Genomic DNA, 24,671 nt, shown 5'->3' with positions numbered 1-24,671 from the left:
CTGTAGGGTTTAGCACTGTTGGCATATAGTGTAATTAACTTCATTTGGAGGTAATTGATTTAGTGAGAAATGGAGAGTCACCTAAATAGAAGACAAAAAACTCCTCCATCAACACATTATTTCTATGGCTGCATCACATGTAAGACTGCCTCTCCTTAATGTACTGTACACCTTGGCTGAGTTGATCAGAAGTAAACGTCCTGTTACCATAGTAACTCCAGTGAGTAGTAAGCCTCTGTGAGCGATGCTGGGTCTGGTCTGCTCTACTCACACGTGTGTTTATCTGAATGACCGTATGGTGAATCACTGAGCATGTGGACTGTAAATAAGCCATTAAAACTCTAATGATAGACGTTTCTACTAAAATCTATTTCAATCAGGGGGCTGGGCACAGCACGAGAGTGGGCCGCAAAAGCAATGGAAGCCGCAGCCCTGAGCTCACACGAGACGATAGGGACAATTTGTCCTGTATGGCAACATACATCATTTAATTAATACATGCCACAGTGAGAGGAGAGCAATCTAATCACCACACACACACACACAACACCTCACGGATCAACTCCTCCTTCCTATTTGACCTAGATAGTTTGTGTGTATGTATTGATATGTAGGCTATGTGTGCCTTTTTTAAATTGATGTAGTTCTGTCCTTGAGCTGTCCTTGTCTATTAATGTTCTGTATTATGTCATTTTTCATGCTTTGTGTGGACCCCAGGAAGAAGATCTGCTGCAACAGCTAATGGGGCATCCTAATAAAATACCAAATACCAAACACACACACGCTGACTGAGACACACACAGATGTACACTGAGTGGAACACCTTCCTAATATTGAGTTCCATCCCCTTTTAACCTCAGAACAGCCTCAATTTGTCGGGGTGTGGACTTTACAAGGTGTCGAAAGCGTTCCACAGGGATGTTGGCCCATGTTGACTCCAAAGCATCCCACAATTGTGCCAAGTTGGCTGGATGTCCATTGGGTGGAGAACCATTCTTGATACACACGGGAAACTGTTGAGCGTGAAAAACACAGCAGACTTGCAGTTCTTAACCAGTGCACCTGGCACCTACTACCAAACTCCGTACAAAGGCACTTCAATCTTTTGTCTTGCCCATTCACCCTCTGTATGACACACATACACAATCCATGTCTCAATTATCTCAAGACTTAAAATTACTTCTGTAACCTGTCTCCTCCCCTTCATCTACACTGCCTGAAGTGGATTTAATGAGTGACATCAATAAGGGATCATAACATTCACCTGGATTCACCTGCTCAGTCTATGTCATTGAAAGTTCATCATGTTTTGTACACTCAGCATATATACAGTACACACACATGAATATGACACTCCTTGAAGAGGTCACTTGATTGGTAAATTGCTGTAGTCATTTTATGAGCTGATTTATTCTCTGTAATCAGGCGAGGTTGCTATTAGCTAGTTGTTGTTTTTTAAGCGGCCTGATGGGGATGTGTAACTTGGCAGACAGAGGAGAGGAGCTTTACGGTTATCACCATAGAGGAATGCCTCACTTTTTAACAGGATACCTCTTCACGATAACCACCCCCGAGGGATACATCCACTCTCCAGGCCTGCCAGATACTGGCTCTCTGACAATCAGTTTGGTGGTTCACTGAGGGTGTGTGTGTGTGTGTGTGGTTGCACGTGTTTATTACTGTGTGATCTCGTTCAGGGGTACACACACTCCTCTATAGAAGACAACGTTTTGTCTGCTATCTTCAGGGGTTTAGGGAAAGTGTTCTGAAGCTGTGTGTGTGACATTAAGTCTTTCCATTTCCCTGTGCTCTGTATTCCACATGTTTACACATGCAGACACACACCCACCCACACAGGTGCAGGTTACTGTTTGAGAGAGGAGCAAGTGTTTGAGTTTGAGGAGATCAAAGATAGAAAAAAAATATTATTAAGAGCGCACCCACAAATACTAATATTTTTATTAGAACAAATGCATAGATGGAATCTCTGGAGACCCATACATACATCTCTGCCTAATTATTGAGGGCACAGCTCCAATTCAACCTCTGAGGTGTAGAGATGTGCATTATCTGATTCTTCATGGTAAAATAATGTGTGTGTGTGGGGGGGTGTTGCAGTGCTTGGTAGGAGAGACAGGGGGAGAGAGGGTGAGCGAGAGAGACAAAGGGAGAGGTTGAGAGAGAGATGGAGCAAGGGAGAGAGGGAGAGCAGGAAGACAGTCATTGTAATTCAGTGGACGCAAGTAAAGAATGCCCAATCTGGACCTAAGAGGACTGGAGGACCATGCAAACGTTGGTGTGCATGTGTTGGTGAGTGTGTATGTCTCTCGGTGTGTGTAAGGGAGTATTAAAGGAAAGGTAATGGGCCAAGTAAAAGCCCACTTACGCAATCGATGGCATCAAATGAACTTTTAATCCTGCCAATTCAGAGTGATGGAGTTGACAATGACCCCGCCCACTGCAAGCTCAACAGACCCACACACTCAGGCCAACCAACACTTATATCTCCACTTAAGACAATACAGACCCAAGTCAGTCGCACAGATAAACACAGTGCTCACGGACAACACAAGAAACACATTTATTTTCCAAGCTTATTAATGTGTTTCTTCCCCAGCAGTGATGGTAAAACAGTAATGTTGTGTTTCACTTCTGATATGTACATTGATTTAGAGTGAGTCATTGTGTTGTTCCATGGGCCATATAGATTGCTATAGGGTCATCAAAACCCTATGAGTGAAAAGCCAGAAATACGAGACAAATGTTCTCACCTGAAAGAAGACCGACATCACTGCAATGATCCTCTTCTGACGTATTGCAGCACTGAGGCTGTCAAAGTCATCCGAGTTATACATGTAGATCTGCATCTATTAGGGAGAACGAGAGAAAGACAGGGAGAGAGAACGAGAGAAAGACAGGGAGAGAGAACGAGAGAAAGACAGGGAGAGAGAACGAGAGAAAGACAGGGAGAGAGAACGAGAGAAAGACAGGGAGAGAGAACGAGAGAAAGACAGGGAGAGAGAACGAGAGAAAGACAGGGAGAGAGAACGAGAGAAAGACAGGGAGAGAGAACGAGAGAAAGACAGGGAGAGAGAACGAGAGAAAGACAGGGAGAGAGAACGAGAGAAAGACAGGGAGAGAGAATGAGAGAAAGACAGGGAGAGAGAACGAGAGAAAGACAGGGAGAGAGAACGAGAGAAAGACAGGGAGAGAGAATGAGAGAAAGACAGGGAGAGAGAACGAGAGAAAGACAGGGAGAGAGAATTAAAGAGTTAGGTATCCATCTGTAAAACGTCCACTTCTCTCAAGGAATAGCTTGGATCTCCAAATTGCATCCTTAATGACTATGTCTGCAGAGCCACAGAACATATAAATGGGAATGTGTTCTGCTCTCTGACTCCTCTCTCCTCTGTGGGGTTTCTCTGAATAATACACCGCCCTGCACTGGTTGAGGGTGACTTCATACATTGGACTGATGTGTGGTGAGCTTTTAGCGGCCAAATCGGCAGTAGAAGAAGCATCACCCAAGTGGGTGCTACACATCGATGGTGGAGGAGTCGTCCAGTAGGTACGAGAGAGCTGAGGAATGACGAGAACAATGTCTTGTCTGAGAACAACTCCAGTGAGCTAACTCCATCACCACCATCAATACCAACACTGTCCCTACCATCCAACTCAGCTGCCATCCAAGTCGGCTGCCAGCAGAATACCGGTAGATGCCTTCACCAAACGCAGGCACCCTCTGAAGCTAGAAACTTGATACTTGTTTGTTTTACGTTTCAAGCAATGTTCTATTCTTTTTTTGTTTACTTGTATGTGTTGTGTACTGCAGTTCAGCTTTTAGCTGCCAAGTACGGCCTACATGTACAAATGAAATAAACTACTAGTACTACAAAAATATATATAATTAGGTCAAAGGTAATACATTGGTTATAGATAATTTACAGCTTATTTATTCCCATAGAGCTGCATAAAGACACCCTGGACCGTACATGGACCTTCCAGGGCTGAGCAGTGTCAATATGGGCTGTAAGTCATCCACTCTGCTCTCAGGCACAGACACACTGATCCAGACAGATAGAGGCCTAGTACTGTAGCTTAGTTAGCCTGCTGTTAACATAATCAGTATAAATAGCCCACTCAAGACTGGAAGGATGTACAGATAGCTTGTTAGATCCCCCCTTTCTATCTCTCTCTCTTTCATAAACACACACGCACATATAGCACAACCAACATGGTCCTCTCCATCAGGCCGGTTGTCATGGTGATATGCAGCAGGCAAAGCTCACTCGCACATGCACGCACGCACGTGTAAAGGACGTCACACTGCTTGCTTAGCGAATACCACTTCCTCCCGATTCGGCACATACCTGTCTCAAACCCGGGACCTCTGCTTCACAAACACACGTGACCGTCCTTCCTCAAGCGCCTCTACCGATTGCGCCACAAGCTAGCTAATGAGGCGGCGCAAACATGGACATTTATGACTGAGGAGTACATTTTACATATCTCCATGTGCTACACACGGACGCACACACATACACACACACACAAACACACACACATCCGGTGGGAGGGATTAAGGATGTAGCGTGTGTCCTACTCAGAGATCAGGGTCTTTAATCAGGGAAGAGAGAGCCTTCAGCATTTCCTAATATGTTAAGGGAAGAACCAGCTTCCTCAAACACAATACACAACTACATCATCATCACCAGGATCTGTGTGTGTGTATTTCAGATGGGATCATCTCTCTCTAATATGATAAAGAACCACAGCGACACACACTCCATCATCATCAACTGTGCGTCAAAGAATCAGTATCATCACTAAATCAAGTGCGGGTTGTGGGACGTGTGTGAAGTGCGGTCCTTCACTGTAGGATTACAGGGTTTGTGTGTGTACATTTCAGCCTGGCAAGAATTAAATATATTTCCTCCTTATTGTTTAAGATGACAAGTTGAATGCAATGCCTCAATGTAGCAAGACACACACACCTGCACACACACACACGCACGCACATACACACACAAACACGCACGCACGTCAGGCCCCTCTCTCATTCCCCACGGTCTATCGTGTGAAGGTGAAGCTCCCTTCTTCTGGAGTGTGTGTGTTTACATGAAAGCTGTGGAGATAAATGCTGTAGGGGAACACATTCTGTGCCTGCCAAAATCCATTTTCTCACAATATCAACATCGTCAATATTATTCCAGTTGCATTTTCCACGCTTCTGTAATCCTTACATAAAGCAGGGTGCATAGCCTCCTTTGATCTATTTGAGGCGTAAACAGTTCTGTGGTCTCCTAATATACTATGGAGTCCAAAATTATTGGATGGCTTGATGAAGATGAGCAAAAAAAGTATAAAATAAATAATTGTATGCAATTTTTTCAGGGAAAAATGATATTATTTTAAACTAATATAATTGCTCAGAGAAAGACATTTTAATTAAGAAGTAATAATAAAATCACTAAAAGATAGGGATCAAAATGATTGGATCCTGTGTTTTCAATACCCCAATGCATACGTAGAATAACTCATCCCTACTGTAAAATATGGTGGTGGATCTTTGATGTTATGGGGCTATTTTCCTTCCACTGGTCCTGGGGTCCTTGTTAAGGTCAACGGCATCATGAGCGTTACCAAGTATCAGGATATTTTAGCCAAAAACCTGCTCATCTTTATCAAGGGATCCAATAATTCTGGACCCCACTGTAGAGCCCATAGTACATTATGTGTTTTTGAATTTAGAACGGAGCAAACTGGACCCTAATACCATCAGCTTCTTCTGTCAGATAATTGATGGCAATAATAGCAGCATTGCAGCTCTACAGTACTTGTGTGCACGCATGCACGCACACACACACACACACACACACACACACACACACACACGCACACGCACACGCACACGCACACGCACACACGCACAGAGTGCAAGCTGAGTCAGTGGAGACATAATTTCCTAAATAAGGGAGAGCAGGTGGCATGGCAGGGTCTTACATATTTGAACCTCTGTATATTGAGGGCTGTGGATCACTGGTCACTTTGCATTCAGCCCAGAAGAGAAGTGGCGGGTGGCGACACATTCTCCATACTCATCTCAGACAAGAAGATACAACCTTCACACACACTGCACACAGAATACTAGAGCACCTCAGCAACCAGGATGGACATTCGACAAAGACTCAATGGAAGACACAGAGGGCAATCTGACCCCTGAATGATCCTATTTCATTAGTGTTTGGTCTTAGTTTACTGTGCTGCATGTTTGACTGGAGCACTACGTGCTGTGGGTCATAGTGTGATTGACATGGCTATGAGAGATCCTGGAGAGCTGCAAGAGCTTGTTAAACTGAATCTCCTGTTTTTAGTGCTGGGCTAGAACAAAAGCCTGCACACCCTATTATTCACCATGACTAGGGCTGGTGACCATTGGTTTAGCAGCAGTATAGAGAGGGGTGAGAGGGAGGAGTCCTGGACACAGAGTACACCGAGTGTGATCCGGTACAGTGCGTCACCAGTATATCATGCCACTGAAGGACAGACCTCACACCCTATGGTCCCAGCCATGCCATCCTCTTTTCCCTTCAATGACTGATGTCACCCCTGTGTCATCATTATTCAATACCAGGCTGGAATTAAGTCAAGAAATATGGGACATATACACACACACAGACATACACACATACACACATGCACACAGACACACTCTCTCTTTCCCTTTCGTGGATTGCTTACACACACATAATCAAACACAAAGAAAGGAACCAGGGGACTGGTTGTTGACATTCCTGAGTGAATGCAAACGTGTTTAAATGAAAGGTATTTTCCTCTCCTAGTTCCCAGAAAAGCCTGGACAAATATGCACAGGCTTACAGAGAGCAAGCAGGTTTGTGTCAGGCCTGTCTCCTGCTCTCCTATGTGTAAGTGTGTGTGTGTGTGTGTGTGTGTGTGTGTGTGTGTGTGTGTGTGTGTGTGTGTGTGTGTGTGTGTGTGTGTGTGTGTGTGAGAGAGAGAGAGAGCTGTGATCCCAGGCTCTATTAACACAAAGGTCACGGTGATCTATTACAGAGGACAGGTCTGCTCACACATCCCACTGGGCACAGATGTCAATTCAACATCAATTTCACATTGGTTCAACATAATTTCATTGAAATGACGTGGAAACATTGATTCAACTAGTGTGTGCCAGTGGGATATCAACACACAAGGAACAGCACAGCAGATGATGGGGAGAAACGGCAGTCATGAAGCATGACGATGCAGAAGGAAATACAATGATAAACAAAGATATATTCTCTAAATCTTCATTCATGCCCTGCAGAACTTTTGTAACCTGTAGAAAATGGGAAACCATGACAGAATATAATTTGCACCCAGATAGAAAGCAAAGAATGGTCTTGATATATTCAGACCTTACTGTGCTGTATCTCTTCTCTCTCTCTTTCTCACTCTCTCAATGTTTTTCTATCTCCTCCGAAATTTCCCATGGTCAGCAGAAAAGCAGAGATCATTCCAATAACACAATGCCTAAGAGAGAAAGATAGAGAGAGAGAGAGAGAGAGAGAGAGAGAGAGAAAGATAGAGAGAGAGAGAAATGTCTTGACTGGGACGCAATGACACACACACCACACACAGTGCAGGGAACACTGGGAGCACCGACCTACACACCAAAATCAGCAGCAAAGAAAAACCACCTGGGTAAAAGAGAACTATAATTCTAGAGAGAAAGAACAGGGGAGGAAATGTGCCTTGTTTCATGGCCTTAGGGGGTCTGTAACACCATCTCTCCATTCCTCTAGTTTAAAAACAGGGTAGTAGGTGCACAGTAAAGACTCCATGCTCCATCTCAACTCAAAACAACCATGCTTTTCCCAGAATGCAGGAAGGGAGCCCACGCTACTCCTCACAGGGGTCACTCATCACTAATCTCCCAAAGTTAGAGTAGCAGCCAGAACCCCGGAGATGGTCAGAGATGGTTTGAACATGCTAACCATTGGAGCAGGGTCACGGTTAAGGTCCCACTAAAAATAACCCCTCCTCCCACGCCGTCTGGGACTGATAGAACAGGGGTGGTGGAGTTCCTCTGGTGAGTTCCTCTCCCCTCACATCAAAGGCCTGAAGAGAGGAAGTGACCCGGACCACTCATTACAGCCAATCAGCTGACTTCCTGGGCTGTGGTGGCCTCGGGCAAGGGCTGGTCAATAATTTGAGCCTGTCTCTGTGCTCGGGGAGATACACATTATGACCATTCATCTTCATTCAGAGTGTCTTAACAATGTTAACCAATTAGTTGTTTTCATTTCCTCAATGTCCTGGCTTAGAGTGGATCCATAGCTCAGGACACCCTCTCACTGGTGACTCCCAGAGCAGAGCGGTAATTACTGAAGAGCCTCACTGAGATTATAACTAATAGCCACGTCAATTACAAAGGCCCTATCCAGGAACATTATGACATTGTTATGAGCACAAACAAAACACAGCAAAAAATATAATTTGTATCACATAGAGTGACTGACATGTTTTGGTGTCAGTATATGTCGTGAGACTGAGACAAGTGATAGTGACTGAGCGTGACTTATTCAGGCGAGATAACCTAATCATTCGACTTCACTCCATCATGGGGCCAACTGATCAAGCATGAACGCACCCACATCTATTCTATATAGTATGTATATCACAAATAAGTGTTCACCAAGACAAAAACAAATATTACTGTACTCTATATATGAAAAGGGCTTACCAAGAAAAACTTCCAAAAGGACTATTTTGAGGTACAAAAACCGCATAGATTGATTTATTTTAGCTCACTTTAATCCATTGTACAGGATGCTAACAGGTGACTGATGTTGACGTCAAGCTGACTGTAACGGCTTTCCTCCTCCTCTTCATCCGAAGAGGAGGAGCAGGGATTGAACCAAAATGCAGCGTTGTGTGATGACATGATTTATTTAAACAAGACGAAAAAAACGAACTACACTTGAATAATTAACAAAACAAATAAACGATGTAGACAGACCTGGACGACGAACTTACATGAAACACGAAGAACGCAATAACAGGAAAACTGACTACATAAAACGAACGAACAAACAAAACCGAAAACAGTCCCGTGTGGCATAACATACAGACACTGACACAGGAGACAACCACCCACAAACAAACAGTGTGAAAACACCTACCTTAATATGGCTCTCAATCAGAGGAAATGAAAACCACCTGCCTCTAATTGAGAGCCATATCAGGTCACCCTTAAACCAACATAGAAACACATAACATAGACTACCCACCCAAACTCACGCCCTGACCGTCAAACACATACAAAATAACAGAAAACCGGTCAGGAACGTGACACTGACGTCTTTGTCACACCCTGATCTGTTTCACCTGTCTTTGTGATTGTCTCCACCCCCCTCCAGGTGTCGCCCATCTTCCCCATTATCCCCTGTGTATTTATACCTGTGTTCTCTGTTTGTCTGTTGCCAGTTCGTTTTGTTCGTAAAACCTACAAGCGTTTGTTTCCCTGCTCCTGCCTGTTTTCCTGCTCCTGTTTTCTAGTCCTACCTGGTTGACTGTCCTGCCTGCCCTGACCCTGAGTCTACCTGCCGTTTTGTACCTTACCCCACCGTTCTGAATTATTGACCCCTGCCTGCCCTGACCCTGAGACTGCCTGCCGTTCTGGACCCATTACACCCTTTCTGGATTACTGACCCCTGCCTGCCTTGACCTGTCGTTTGCCTGCCCCTGTGGTTGTAATAAACTCTTTTTACTTCTACACTGTCTGCATCTGGGTCTTACTTAAACATGATAGTCTTCCTCAGAGTGACGTGACCATTGCACTTAGCCTAGTGGCCCAATGAGACACAACAATGTAAGAAAATAATAATATGCTGCAAGGTAAATGGCAAATTATTGCACAAAATAATAGTAATAATAAGAGAAATAGTGTGTCTCATTAATCAATCGGCCATTTCAAAACATGCATAGATGATATTTGGGTGTCTGTGAATCCGGACACACAGAGACCCCCAAAATCAAGGCAACAACATTATAGAAACGAGGACAGAGAAAAATAATTGTTTATCCCCTTAGGATCCACAGTGTCTAAGTACATCTTGAAATATTAGCATTATTATTTTCTTATATTGTTGTGTCTCAATTAGGAGCTAAGTGCAACGGTCAGATCACTCTGAGGAAGACGTCAGCTTGACGTCACCTGTTCGCATCCTGTACAATGGATTAAAGTGAGCTAAAATAAATCAATTTGTGCTTTTTTCTGTTGAGTGCTCCAACTCCTCTCTTCATTTGGGAAGTTTTTCTTGGTAAGCCCATCTCATGATTTTTGTCATTCAGTGGAGGCTGGTGGGAGGAGCTAGAGGAGGACGGGCTCATTGTAATGGTTGGAATGGAACAGTATCAAACAGATCAAACATATGGAAACCACGTTTGACTCCGTTCCATTGGTTCCATTCTAGCCATTACAATAAGCCTGTCCTCCTATAGCTCCTCCCACCATCCTCCACTGTTGTCATGTTGTTGAGCACCCCCCTTTTCCGTTGTTTGCTGAAGTGAGAGGTCACACTGGACTCTATATATACACAGTTGAAGTCGGAAGTTTACATACACCTTAGCCAAATACATTTAAACTCAGTTTTTCACAATTCCTGACATTTAATCGTAGTAAACATTCCCTGTCTTAGGTCAGTTAGGATCACCACTTTATTTTAAGGATGTGAAATGTCAGAATAATAGTAGAGAAAATGATTTATTTCAGCTTTTATTTCTTTCATCACATTCCCAGTGGCTCAGAAGTTTACATACACTCAATTAGTATTTGGTAGCATTGCCTTTAAATTGTTTAACTTGGGTCAAACGTTTCGGGTAGCCTTCCACAAGCTTCCCACAATAAGTTAGGTGAATTTTGGCCCATTCCTCCTGACAGAGCTGGTGTAACTGAGTCAGGTTTGTAGGTCTTCTTGCTTGCACACCCTTTTTCAGTTCTGCCAACAAATGTTCTATAGGATTGAGGTCAGGGCTTTGTGATGGCCACTCCAATACCTTGACTTTGTTGTCCTTAAGCCATTTTGCACCAACTTTGGAAGTATGCTTGGGGTCATTGTCCATTTGGAAGACCCATTTGCGACCAAGCTTTAACTTCCTGACTGATGTCTTGAGATGTTGCTTCAATACATCCACATAATTTTCCTCCTCATGAGGCCATCTATTTTGTGAAGTGCACCAGTCCCTCCTGCACCAAAGCACCCCCACAACATGATACAGCCACCCCTGTGCTTCACGGTTGGGACAGTGTTCTTCAGCTTGCAAGCCTCCCCCTTCCAAACATAACGATGGTCATTATGGCCAAACACTGCTTGTTTCATCAGACCAGAGGACTTTTCTCCAAAAAGTACCATCTTTGTCCCCATGTGCAGTTGCAAACCGTAGTCTGGCTTTTTCATGGCGGTTTTGGAGCAGTGGCTTCTTCCTTGCTGAGCGGCCTTTCAGGTTAGGTCGATATAGGACTTGTTTTACTGTGGATATAGATACTTTTGTACCTGTTTCATCCAGCATCTTCACAAGGTCCTTTGCTGTTGTTGTCACAACTTCCGCCGAAGTCGGTCCCTCTCCTTGTTCGGGCGGTGTTCGGCGGTCGACGTCACCGATCTTCTAGCCATCACTGATCCATTTTTCATTTTCCATTGGTTTTGTCTTGTCTTCCTTCACACCTGGTTCCAATCCCATCAATTACATGTTGTGTATTTAACCCTGTTTCCCATCATGTCCTTGTCGGAGATTGTTTGTTTGTATGTTCGTGTATTATGCATTGGTGCGTGGCGGATTCTTGTACCCACTTTTATTTATGTTGTATTTTGGTATTGGAGTTTAGTTCAGTTTATTATACGACTCCATTTATACCAAGTTGGATTCTCCTGCGCCTGACTTCCCTGCCACCTACACACACGTTGTTACCGTTGTTCTGGGATTGAGTTGTACTTTTCGCACCAAAGTACATTCATCTCTAGGAGACAGAACGCGTCTCCTTCCTGAGTAGTATGACAGCTGCGTGGTCCAATGGTGTACAAATGAACGTGGTACCTTCAGGCGTTTGGAAATTGCTCCCAATGATGAACCAGACTTGTGGAGGTCTACAATTATTTATTTTGATTGTCCCATGATGTCAAGCAAAGAGACACTGAGTTTGAAGGTAGGTCTTGAAATACATCCACAGGTACACCTACAATTGACTCAAATGATGTCAATTAGCCTATCAGAAGCTTCTAAAGCCATGACATCATTTTCTGGAATTTTCCAAGCTGTTTAAAAGGTACAGTCAACTTAATGTATGTAAACTTCTGACCCACTGGAATTGTGATACAGTGAATTATAAGTGAAATAATCTGTCTGTAAACAATTGTTGGAAAAATGACTTGTGTCATGCACAAAGTAGATGTCCTAACCGACTTGCCAAAACTATAGTTTGTTAACAAGAAATTTGTGGAGTGGTTGAAAAACGAGTTTTAATGACTCCAACCTAAGTGTATGTAAACGTCCTACTTCAACTGTATTAATATCTTGCATGAGAGCAAGGAAAACATTACCCCAACATTAATGGGTCTATGTTATTAATCATGAGACCTATGCAGGTGGCATGTTAATGTATCATGATTATGGATCCTCTGTGTGGTCTCTCATGGGGGTAGAGAGTGCCATGGTTGGCCTGGCGCCTCCATCCCTCACTATGTTGGCTTTGACTGACAGGCTGCGTTTATCCACCTCCACACTTTATCTCTTTAGAACAACAGCCATCAACGTGAAGGAAGGAGGCAGATAAACGAGTGGCCAGAGCCCCGGGGAGCGCTTCCCAAAGATTTCCCATCCATTCAGCCAACGCACGCACATGTTCTCCCTCCCCTCTTCTCCACCCTCAATCTCTACAACCTTTTCTCCCTCTGCTTGTGTCAGACAGCACAGACAGCACAATTTTCCAATTTCTCCAGCACAAATGAGCCAATTCAAGTCTTTGCTCCTGACAGAGGGGATAGCACCTCATGTGAATCCTACAGACACATCTGAAAATGTTTTAGACTTTACGGTCCACCAGGAGAGAGAAAAAAATGTTTGAGCAGCTAAGGGCACGTTCCAAGCATATAGCGCTTGACACCCTTAATTTAACTGGTATTATAAACTGGGTGATTCAAGCTCTGAATGCTGATTGGCTGACGGGTATGACAAAACATTCTGTTTTACTGCTCTAATTATGTTGGTAACTAGTTTATAATAGCAAAAAGGCACCTCGGGGTATGTGATATATGGCCAATATACCACGGCTAAGAACTATGTCCAGGCACTCCACGCTGTGTCGTACTAAAGAACAGCCCTTAGCCGTGGTATATTGGCCATACCCTCTTGGGCCTTATTGCTTAAATAACACCACACAGGTTCAGAATCCCAACGAGAGACGGGCCATGGAGCTTATAAAGCAGTCGCGAAACCCACTGGGGGAAGTGCAGAGGGGTCAGAAAAATAAATAAAACAAGATTTTACTTTTATTAGTAACAAAAAATTAAGAGTACAAATATGGGATGGGACAAATATGCAAACATTTCTGAGAAAGATCATTTTAAAAATACATTAATTGGTTTCCTTTCATTTAGATAAGAGATGAAAATGCTATGAATTGAAGGTTATTTATTGAGGTAAAAATCTAAATTTACCGGTTTTAAGGTTGTGTCATTAGATTTTGGGTGGGGTCGCCAGAAATTATTGGGGAAAAAATGGGGTCCCCGCTTAATACATTTGAATATCACTGTTCTAAAGAGTGAAGAGAGAAGAGAGGAAATGAGGAAGAAGAGAGGGGAATGAAGAGGAGAACATGGCCATATCAACTACACCAAGCATGTCTGCCATATACACAGGTGGAATGTTTACTCAAGAGCATGGCTTAAATGCTGAAAAGACAAAACGCATTGAGGCATGAGTGTGATTTATCTGCCAAACTGTAGAAGGAATATTAATCAGGGTTGTGCACCTGTGTGTACTGTATGTTCTGTACATGGCAGCTCCTCCCTATCCTGCACTACACTGAGATGACTCAGCAACCAGCATGCTGAGATTCAAGATCACATTTACTTCTGTGACAACGCTATGTCAGCCCAGGGCCCCGTAAAACAGGGGAAGGAGACAGAGAAAGAGTGCTGGGAAGAGGGAGCAAAATAATTGGGGAGACAGATGGAAAGAGAGAGTGGAAGAGAGAGTGGAAGAGGGAGTGGAAGAGTTTATGGAAGAGGGAGGGAAAGAGAGAGTGGAAGAGAGAGGGGAAGAGAGTGTTTGTGAATTGTCCCCTAGTTTTAAGTTGTTTAGATAGATAATGAGGCTGATAGAGACTGGGGAGTCTCCCATGGTCTGCAAATTACACCACTGGTAGGGGTGTGTGTGTGTGTGTGTATGTGTGTGTGTGTGTGTATTGTCTCTGCAAATAGGACTGAAATATTAATGTGGACAATCTGGCTCATTAAGAAAGAGATTGTGGCCTACTTGAGCTTGACAAAAACAAACATGCTCCTTCAAAGAGTGAAAACAGTGACTCGGCGTGCTACAAGATAAAAAGTCTAATCGAATATCTAATGAGCTTGATCGCTGACAGAGAGCTAATACATAAACCACTGGTTTCAAAGCCATATAATAAAGTATACGAAAGAGATTGTGTTCCATATGATGTGTTTGGAGGCATATCTGCTCACATGTATCACATATATCATATACGTGTCCGTCCTAAGTCTTGTAATGTTCGGTCGGACAGCAAAAACACAGTAGCCTCTGTGTTCTTCCACTTTGAAGTGGATACTGAGAGGAATAGAGTTCCATCATAGGGGAGGTGCAACAAGACTGGGAAGGGCTCTGTGATATCACCCCCTGGGACCATGGAAGATCTGAGGCTGAATCACAAGCCTTTGAGCTGGGAAGGAACCATTGACAGACATACAGGATGTGCTCCACTCTGTGTCCTAGTTGGGAGAGAGCACATCAAGGTGCTGTTTTGATGCTGTGATTTACACAAACAGAGCTCTCCATGGAGTTTAGTACCTGGCTGGGCACTCCATTGGTGGTTAAGACCAGGCTCTGCTTATTTCTCACAAATGGATGTCCATCAAAAAGATCATTGTAGCATAGGCACCTGTGGCACCAAAGTTACCTCTAGTCTCCCTCATTACAATGCCTTTAAAAGCCAGGTATACAATACAGGATGAAAGTGCAATAGCTGGGATAATAAACATGTTTGGTGTGTTGAGCCCTTTGCAATCTATCTTAAAACCCCAAAATACATTACATGAGAAATGTTAGAATGTCAGTCCCTCCTTTTTCAATTTCGGGAGTATTGCTTTTTCATAAAATCTGGAAAATATTGCTTTTGAGAAAACAAAAGGCCTGTATCGGCAACGAGATTATTAAAAATGGTATCAAGCCAGCCCAGAACTGGGACAACATCTTTTTGCCCTCTAGGTAGCATTGGGCTTTTAAAGAATGGCTGTGTTTTTCAGTGTCATTGAGGACAGGCCAGGAAATATAACATTATGTTAGAAATTGCACGCCACCCGATCCAGAGGGAGGCCAATCATAAATAAAATAGAGAAATACATTTAAAAAAGGAGCTTGGCATGGCAGTCATCAGTTATCTTTGAAGGTTTAATGGAATGTAGCTGCCAAGAAAGGGAACGACAGAGGGAGGGAGAGAGAGAGGGGGGAGACAGAGAGAGATATAGAAATAGTGTGTGAGGGAGAGAGAGAGACAAAGAGAAGAGAAATAGAGAAGAAGAGGGACACAAAGAGAGAACGTGTGAGAGGCCCAACATGACAATACATAAGAATACCACTCCACAATATTTCCCCTCTCTGAATCCAACACAAAATAGACCAACTGTTGAAAATTAGAATATTATGACTTTGCTGTAAAACCCCCTCTCAGAGTCCACTAAAACCGTATCTCTAAGCTGACTATTCTTTTCCATCCTTTACCCTCTCAACAATAAATCAATTTGTTCTTTATTTCCTCCGTGGACGCTCTTTGAGCCAGATGACGTCATCCCCACAATGACCGTACGCACATACCCCAACCAGAAACCATGGATTACAGGCAGCATTCCCACTGAGCTAAAGGCTAGAGCTGCCGCTTTCAAGGAGCGGGACTCTAACCCGGAAGCTTATAAGAAATCCCGCTATGCCCTCCGACGAACCATCAAACAGGCAAAGCGTCAATACAAGACTAAGATCGAGTTGTACTACACCGGCTCTGACGCTCGTCGAATGTGGCAGGGCCTGCAAACCATTACAGACTACATAGGGAAGCACAGCCGAGAGCTGCCCAGTGATACGAGCCAACCGGACGAGCTAAACTAGTTCTATGCTCGCTTCGAGGCAAATAACACTGAAACATGCATGAGAGCACCAGCTGTTCCGGAAGACTGTGTGATCACGCTCTCCGCAGCCGATGTGAGTAAGACCTTTAGACAGGTCAACATTCACAAGGCCGCATGGCCAGACGGATTACCAGGACGTGTACTGCGAGCATGAGCTGACCAACTAGCAAGTGTCTTCACTGACATTTTCAACCTCTCCCTGTCCGAGTCTGTAATACCAACATGTTTTAAGCAGACCACCATAGTGCCTGTGCCGAAATGATTACCGACCCGTAGCACTCACGTCTGTAGCCATGAAGTGCTTTGAAAGGCTGGTCATGGCTCACATCCACACCATCATCTCAGAAACCCTAGACCCACTCCAATGTGCATACCACCCCAACAGGTCCACAGATGATGCAGTCTCTATTGCACTCCACACTGCCCTTTCCCACCTGGACAAAAGGAACACCTATGTGAGAATTCTTTTCATTGACTACAGCTCAGCGTTCAACACCACAGTGCACTCAAAGCCCATCAATAAGCTAAGGACCCTGGAACTAAACACCTCCCTCTGCAACTGAATCCTGTACTTCCTGACGGGCCGCCCCCAGGTGGTAAGGGTAGGTAACAACACATCCGCTACGCTGGTCCTCAACAAAGGGGCCCCTCAGGGGTGCGTGCTCAGCCCCTTCCTGTACTCTCTGTTCACTCATGACTGCACGGCCAGGCACGACTCCAACACCATCATTAAATTTGTAGATGACACAACAGTGGTAGGCCTGATCACCGACAACAACGAGACAGCCTATAGGGAATAGGTCAGAGACCTGGCCGTGTGGTGCAAGGACAACAACCTCTCCCTCAACGTGATCAAGACAAAGGAGATGATTGTGGACTACAGGAAAAAGAGGACCGAGGACGCCCCCATTCTCATCGACGGGGCTGCAGTGGATTAGGTTGAGAACTTCAAGTTCCTTGGTGTCCACATCACCAACAAACTAACATGGTCCAAGCACACCATGTCAGTCGTGAAGCGGGCAAGACAAAACCTATTCCCCCTCAGGAGACTGAAAAGATTTGGCATGGGTCCTCAGCTTCCTGCCATCCAGGACCTCTATACCAGGCGCGGTCAGAGGAAGGCCCTAAAAATTGTCAAAGACTCCAGCCACCCTAGTCATAGATGGTTCTCTCTGCTACCACATGGCAAGCGGTACTGGAGCGCCAAGTCTAGGTCCAAGAAGCTTATAAACAGCTTCTACCCCCAAGCCATAAGACTGATGAACATCTAGTCAAATGGCTACCTAGACTATTCACATTACCCCCCCTCCCTCCCTTCTCCACACCACTGCCACTCTCTGTTGTCATCTATGCATAGTCACTTTAATTAACTCTACCTACATGTACATACTACCTCAACTAACCGGTGCCCCCGCACACTGACTCTATACCGGCACCCCCCTGTATATATATATATTTTTTTTACTGCTCCTCTTTAATTAATTGTTACTTTTATCTCTTATTCTTATTTGTATTTTTTTTTAATTGCACTGTCGGTTAGGGGCTCGTAAGTAAACCGTTCACTAAGGTCTACACTTGTTGTATTCGGCGCATGTGACTAATACAATTTGATTTTATTTTATTTGACATCTTGTTACGCTTCCTTCCTCTCCCTGACATGTTTTGATTGACATGCCACTCATTTCCTCTGACTGTACACTACACAGACAGCAGATTGAAACTTTAGCTAGCCTGGCATAGACTTTAATCAATATTTGTTTGATTGTATCCCCTAAACCCACACATACAAACGCAAAGCTAAGTCATTAAATAGCCATACACAGCACCATAGGCGTCTGCGTTGTCAAGACCTGGAAGTAACCTTAACAACAGAACGAGCATAACTAAAGCGTGGGCATTCTGGCAAGGTTATACCAACTGTGCTAAGTATCTACGGGCACCGAAAATAGAACCAACGCACCAGTCATTATGCACAGATGTAGGATCTTAATTTGACTAGTTTCCCACAGGAGGAAAATAACCCTGTAGCAACTGAACATTTGACAGCCTTGCTGATACACTAGGCCCACAGTGACAAGGAAATGGACCAGGTACAAATATGAAACTTCTCAAGTAAAAGCTACAGACAAAACATGAGCTGAAAACTTTAGAAATTAAAGAGAATCAAATCACATTTTTTTGGTCACATGCAGATGTTAATGCAAGTAAAATGCTTGTGAAATGCTTGTGCTTCTAGTTCCAACAGTGCAGTAATATCTAACAAGTAATCTCACAATTCCCAACAACTACGTAATACACACAAATCTAACAAGTAATCTAACAATTCCCCAACAACTACCTAATACACACAAATCTAAAGGGGTGAAGGAGAATATGTACATATAAGTATATGGATGAGCGATGGCCAAGCGGCATAGGCAAGGTGCAGTAGATGGTATAAAATACAATAAAATACAATGTATACATGTGATATGAGTAATGTAAGATATGTAAACATTATTAAAGTGGCATTGTTTAAAGTGACTAGTGATCAATTTATTAAAGTGTCCAGTGATTGGGTCTCAATGTAGGCAGCAGCCTCTCTGAGTTAGTGATTGCTGTTTAGCAGTCTGATGGCCTTGAGATAGAAGCTGTTTTTCAGTCTCTCGGTCCCAGCTTTGATGCACCTGTACCGACCTCGCCTTCTGGATGGTAGCGGTGTGAACAGGCAGTGGCTGGGGTGGTTGTTTTCCTTGATGATCTTTTTGGCCTTCCTGTGACATCGGGTGCTGTAGGTGTCATGGAGGGCAGGTAGTTTGCCCATCAATTGTGTTTGTGCAAATATCAACACACCAAGACACAAATGTACTGTACACAGTACTACCATTCATACGGTAGACTTGAAAAAATACATAATGAATATCTATGCACAAGGTAATTTAGGTCAGTTTCATCCACCGCAAAAAGGTTGACGGAAATAAAATTCCATTCATCACTGACATCTATTATTTGTGATACAGTACCTTCAGCGTCTGTGAGAGTGTGCACATCACCACCTACCCCCCATCTTGTTCTGAGGCCCACAGAGGGGAGAGGGGCAGGAGCATGGAGGAGTAGGGGGCAAGGGTGGTGGAAGGAGGAGGAGGAGGCCAGGTTAAGGCATCAGAAGGCTTCAGTCGGCTAGGCGAACTGAACGAGTGTGCTCGTATACTCCCTTAACTTCTTGTCAATAGGGGGAGCTGTTAGCACTATTTTTTTCTTGGTCTTCCCAAATTAAACTGCCTCGTACTCAATTCTTGCTCGTACAATATGCATATTATTATTACTATTGGATAGAAAACACTCTCTAGTTTCTAAAACCGTTTGAATTATGTCTGTAAGTGAAACAGAACTGGACTTAGGGAAATTGCTCTGTGGAGTTGAGAATGCAGATTTTTCCAAAACTGTTCTCAGACCTGTGTATTACTTTGCCTGTCTTCTATTGGTTGAGATGCACTGCATACGCCTTCCCCTGGTTGTTAGCGAATAGAGGGCCTTGAAATGGAGTCTCTACGCAGTTCAGAAAGTCTATAAATGGATTGGAATCGAGGTGTCCACCCTTTTGGATCTTCGCGCTGACGCAGAGAGGGTCTTGGCATGTCTTTTTAGAAGCTCTGGTTTTAGCTCCTAGATATATCCGGCTCTGTTTTTATTCGATATAGGCTTTAAAGACATCATAATCTTGTTATTTTAAACCGATTTATATCAGTGTATGTCAGTATATTGCGATTTTCGGGCATTTCATTTTCTGACGTTGTATTGAGTTGGGTATCTCTCTCTCGCATGCCATTGTGTACTGCTAATTGCAACGTGGAAGGAAACATTCTCCAACCCAGCAACGATTCTTTTGGACAAAGGACACCTTTCCCAAGATTCTGATGGGAGTTCAGCTAATGGTAAGAACTATTTATGCTGATAATTCGTTGTTCTGTTGAAAAAGTAAAATGCATAAGACGCCATTATTTGCCGTGTAGCCTTGCGTTATCGCACCCTGTATTGCACCCTGTATTGCGCAGTAAGGTTAATTTTAAAAATGTAATTCAGCGATTGCATTAAGAACTAATTTGTCTTTCAATTGCTGTCCACCCTGTATTTTTTAGTCAAGTTTATGATTATTTATTGATTAGACTAGGTGACTCTCCAAGATGGCGCCCGACATTTTCTGGGCAGCTTGGCAACTTTTCTCATTGTATAAGCACGATTTGTGCCGCTAAATATGCACATTTTCGAACAAACTCTATATGCATTGTGTAATATGATGTTACAGAACTGTCATCTGAAGAATTCTGAGAAGGTTAGTGAAAATTAATATATTTTGGTGGTGAATACGTTATCGCTATGTTTGGCTGGAATCAATGCTGTTGTTTGGTTTGCTACTGTGCTAAGCTAATATAACGCTATATTGTGTTTTCGCTGTAAAACACTTAGAAAATCTGAAATATTGTCTGGATTCACAAGATCTGTGTCTTTCAATTGCTGTACGCTGTGTATTTTTAAGAAATGTTTTATGATGAGTAATTAGGTAATACACGTTGCTCTCTGTAGTTATTCTAGTCGAGTTGTGATGGTGGCTGCAATGGTAAACTATGATTTATACCTGAAATATGCACATTTTTCTAACAAAACATATGCTATACAATAAATATGTTATCAGACTGTCATCTGATGAATTTGTTTCTTGGTTAGTGGCTATTTATATCTTTATTTGGTCGAATTTGTGATAGCTACTGATGGAGTAAAAAACTGGTGGAGTAAAAAAACTGGTGTCTTTTGCTAACGTGGTTAGCTAATAGATTTACATAGTGTCTTCCCTGTAAAACATTTTAAAAATCAGAAATGATGGCTTGATTACCAAGATGTGTATCTTTCATCTGGTGTCTTGGACTTGTGATTTAATGATATTTAGATGCTACTATTTACTTGTGACGCTATGCTAGCCTATGCTAGTCAGCTTTTTTACTGGTGGGGGTGCTCCCGGACCCGGGTTTCTGAGGAAGTAGAGGTTAAAAGACATTCGCTTCAAAAACGAGAAAAAAGGGGCAATAGTACAGTTTGTCCATTTTGAGACGCCTAAGCCAGTAAACACTTCCTCAAAATAGTACAAATTAATCTAAGATAACTCAAGATATCTGTCATTGATTTTGACGTTTTTGCCGAGGAGATTTTAGTCGCGCAATTTTAAATCTAAATGAGATGTTTGGTGCAGTATTTCTAAATAAAAAAATGGTAACTTTTTGAATGACAACAAAGACAACTGAAGAATCCCTACTGTTGACCAATCACCGTCGAATTGGCGTAGACTTTCGGCTAACAACTTTGGCTGGCCTCAATAAAAAAATTGTGTGGCCGAACAACTGAACAAACAAAAACATAACAAAATGTCATCATAATATATGCTCAAACTGTTACGAACTGTTTCGGCTGGGAAGCATGTGAACACCTTTACGCTGGACAGAATGGAAAGACAGAGAGCAATGAAATCACTCCAGGGTGTCAAGAGGGCATGGAGAAATAGAGCTGGAACACTCTCCTCTCACCACCTTAGAACACGGGAGCAGATGTGTGATATTACAAAGTGGGAAGACTTCCTCTCTGACACCGTAAACAGAGAGTTTCAGAGAGATGTCCCTGCAAGGAATGATACTGCAATAACCTGATTTGAGGTCATTCTGACATTATGCTAAACTGAGTTTGAGTTCTGTTGTGATGATGTGTCATCCTTTCCATGATACACCCACTCATTCCTATAGCATTCAATTTATCCTGAAGATGACCCCGATGAAGTTAAGCTTCCTACAATCAAATAAATTCAGTCCATACTCCATGCATCATTCATTTATAAATCATTGAAGCCAAATCTTTCCGGAATCCATTCAGAGACTGAGGGTGGGATGTGATTGTTGTACAGTATGAGCAGGGTAACACACCGTGGGTGATGGATACAGATGGAGAGCTGTGCTTCATGCCTGCCTGGCTGTGCTTTGCATATTAAGTAGTGTTTTACAGTTAAAACAGCAGGTAGGAACGCAGCAGTCCCCCACTTAATCACAAGCTTATTAGAGAACAATTACTAAATGGCAAGGCTTGTAAACATAAATCATTCAAGAGGACTTTAAGAAATGAAAGTGGCATTTTGCAGCAAATCTCCTCTGTGTTGACAGCAGTGTCCTCATGAGTATTCATAGGAGAGGGCTCAGACCAACCAGGGTATGTTAGTGACAGTCACCAAGGACATCTGGCCACAGCTACAGTACATGCTTTAGTCTGTCTCTCTGTTAGCACTAAGCATACTACCATTACTGTTGATAAAGGCTTTTAGAGTGTGTTATATATGACTAGCATGTTTAAAATCCTTCTTTCATTCTATTAACTTATTTCTTTCTTTTCCTGTCTTTTTCTCTTTGACACCTGTCATACTACCCAACAGAAATGACATCACAGAAATGACCTCCCTTACGAGGTCAGAGCTTACATGCCTCTTACAGCCCAGGTGATCTCTCATTCCATTGGATAGAGTGCTACTTAAAGGACCACTAAGAAGCAAGTGCTTCAGCCCCCCCCCCCCCCCCACACACACACACACACACACACACACACACACAGTGAGAGTGGTTAGATTTACTTAGGGGAAAAAAGAGAGGGGGATAAGGAGGGGAAGTGGAAGAAGGCGTGATCACCACTAATGCGTATAATCAGCTACAAGTACTTATTTTAATAATATGTCAGGCTTTGTGTCAATGGGGTTGTTTTTCTCTGTTGCTGGGGGAGTGTCTATCTCCTTGCAATTGAGAGCCCTGTCTGCCTTAGTCTGAGGGTTCTCTTCTCTTCATACTCTTATCACCAGACAGACATCTCTGGTAATGTGTTGAGGAATCACTAGGGGGTTAGCATTTCGCTAATGTTCTAAATGGGCAGTGGCATCAAATAAAATATTGGGTTATACATAATGAAGATCAAAACAGATCATTTTAAATGGGCTAAGTATATAGGGGCACACTGATACAGATTTAAAAAATGAAAGAAAAAACCCAAAGCTTGAGCCTTTGTCCATCAAACGCTATACATGATCTCAGACTAGACAACAACAGTGGGGGAAACCACAGCCACTGAATTCAGGTCAGCTCAAGAGGGAGAAGCAGAGATTCAGTGCTAACCAATTTAACTAGACCCACATTTTAAAGTAATGGCTCTGCAAAACCACCCGGGGTTTAAGGTATTTTCTAAACTAAACCTTGTCATTGGCAATTTCCCAGTACATCTAAATAAGATTGGGAGAGACCCACCGTGCCTCAGTGTATTGCATCCAGATTTAGTAACAAAGCCACTTTGTACCTGTGGATTAATATCCAATGTAGTGTCTCTCATTCGTCTGCCTTCCAAATAATTCACCAAAATCAATGCTGGCTGTCATGAAAAAACACTTTATATTAACACTGCTGTTTTCCTACCAGAAGAAAAGCCGAGATGGAGAGCTGCTCTCATAATACAGGTCAGCACAGCACCTGTGACATTAAAGAGGTCATGTGACATTAGATGATGGGAATCCATAATCAATAGCACAGCAAGGCATGACGGCAATGGGGTGCACACACACACACACACACACACACACACACACACACACACACACACACTGCCCTGCCACTGGCATATTTAATTACCTCTTAGACACAATCGCCCTCCTTGACAGAATGTTAATTGTGAACTATCTCCACAGTGCGTTCCTCCTCCCTTACTCTCTCTCTCTCTTTCTATTGTGCCCTCAGTTCTATATCCTTCCCCTACCTTTCTCTTATTCTCCCTCCCTCTCTCGCTCTCTCTGTACAGATAAGGACATGAGTAGGGGGAGTTGTCAGCACTCATTAGCATTCACCACACTAACACTCTCAGACAACCAAGTCCAGGGCTGTAACCAGGGTTTGAGTTTTAGTGAGGTCCGGAAGGTCTCCCCAGAATTTTTTGGGAAAGTTGAAGCTGATTTACTGCTTTTCTATACAATAAAAAAATACCTAAAAATGCTATTTGGAGAAGAGCAAAAACAAGCAAAAATGGCCCCAGCCATTATCCCCTTGGCTGCTGTAGGTTCATTCACCTCAGTCATTCTACAAACACACCTCAGTCAATCTAGAAAGCCTATTAGCTATTCAACTATAATGTTTCACCCGGATATATGAGAACTGATTCACACTGACACATAGCATCAGTGACTGTTCAGTCAGTTGTAATGATGAACTG

General features: G+C 43.2%; 1 protein-coding gene across 1 annotated transcript in view; it reads right to left on the bottom strand.

Annotated features, from left to right (window-relative positions):
• Positions 1-24,671, bottom strand: part of LOC120059822 (receptor-type tyrosine-protein phosphatase gamma-like) — a 329,292-nt gene that overhangs the window by 79,193 nt on the left and 225,428 nt on the right. Inside the window, exon 6 of the mRNA XM_039008877.1 lies at positions 2,772-2,867. Coding sequence (XP_038864805.1) covers positions 2,772-2,867 — 96 coding nt within the window. The remainder of the gene's footprint in view (positions 1-2,771; positions 2,868-24,671) is intronic.

The sequence above is a fragment of the Salvelinus namaycush genome, chromosome 2, assembly GCF_016432855.1.
Source record: "Salvelinus namaycush isolate Seneca chromosome 2, SaNama_1.0, whole genome shotgun sequence".
Lineage (NCBI taxonomy): Eukaryota > Metazoa > Chordata > Actinopteri > Salmoniformes > Salmonidae > Salvelinus > Salvelinus namaycush.
Note: the sequence above shows the minus strand (reverse complement) of the source record. Positions and strands in the feature narration are given on the sequence as shown.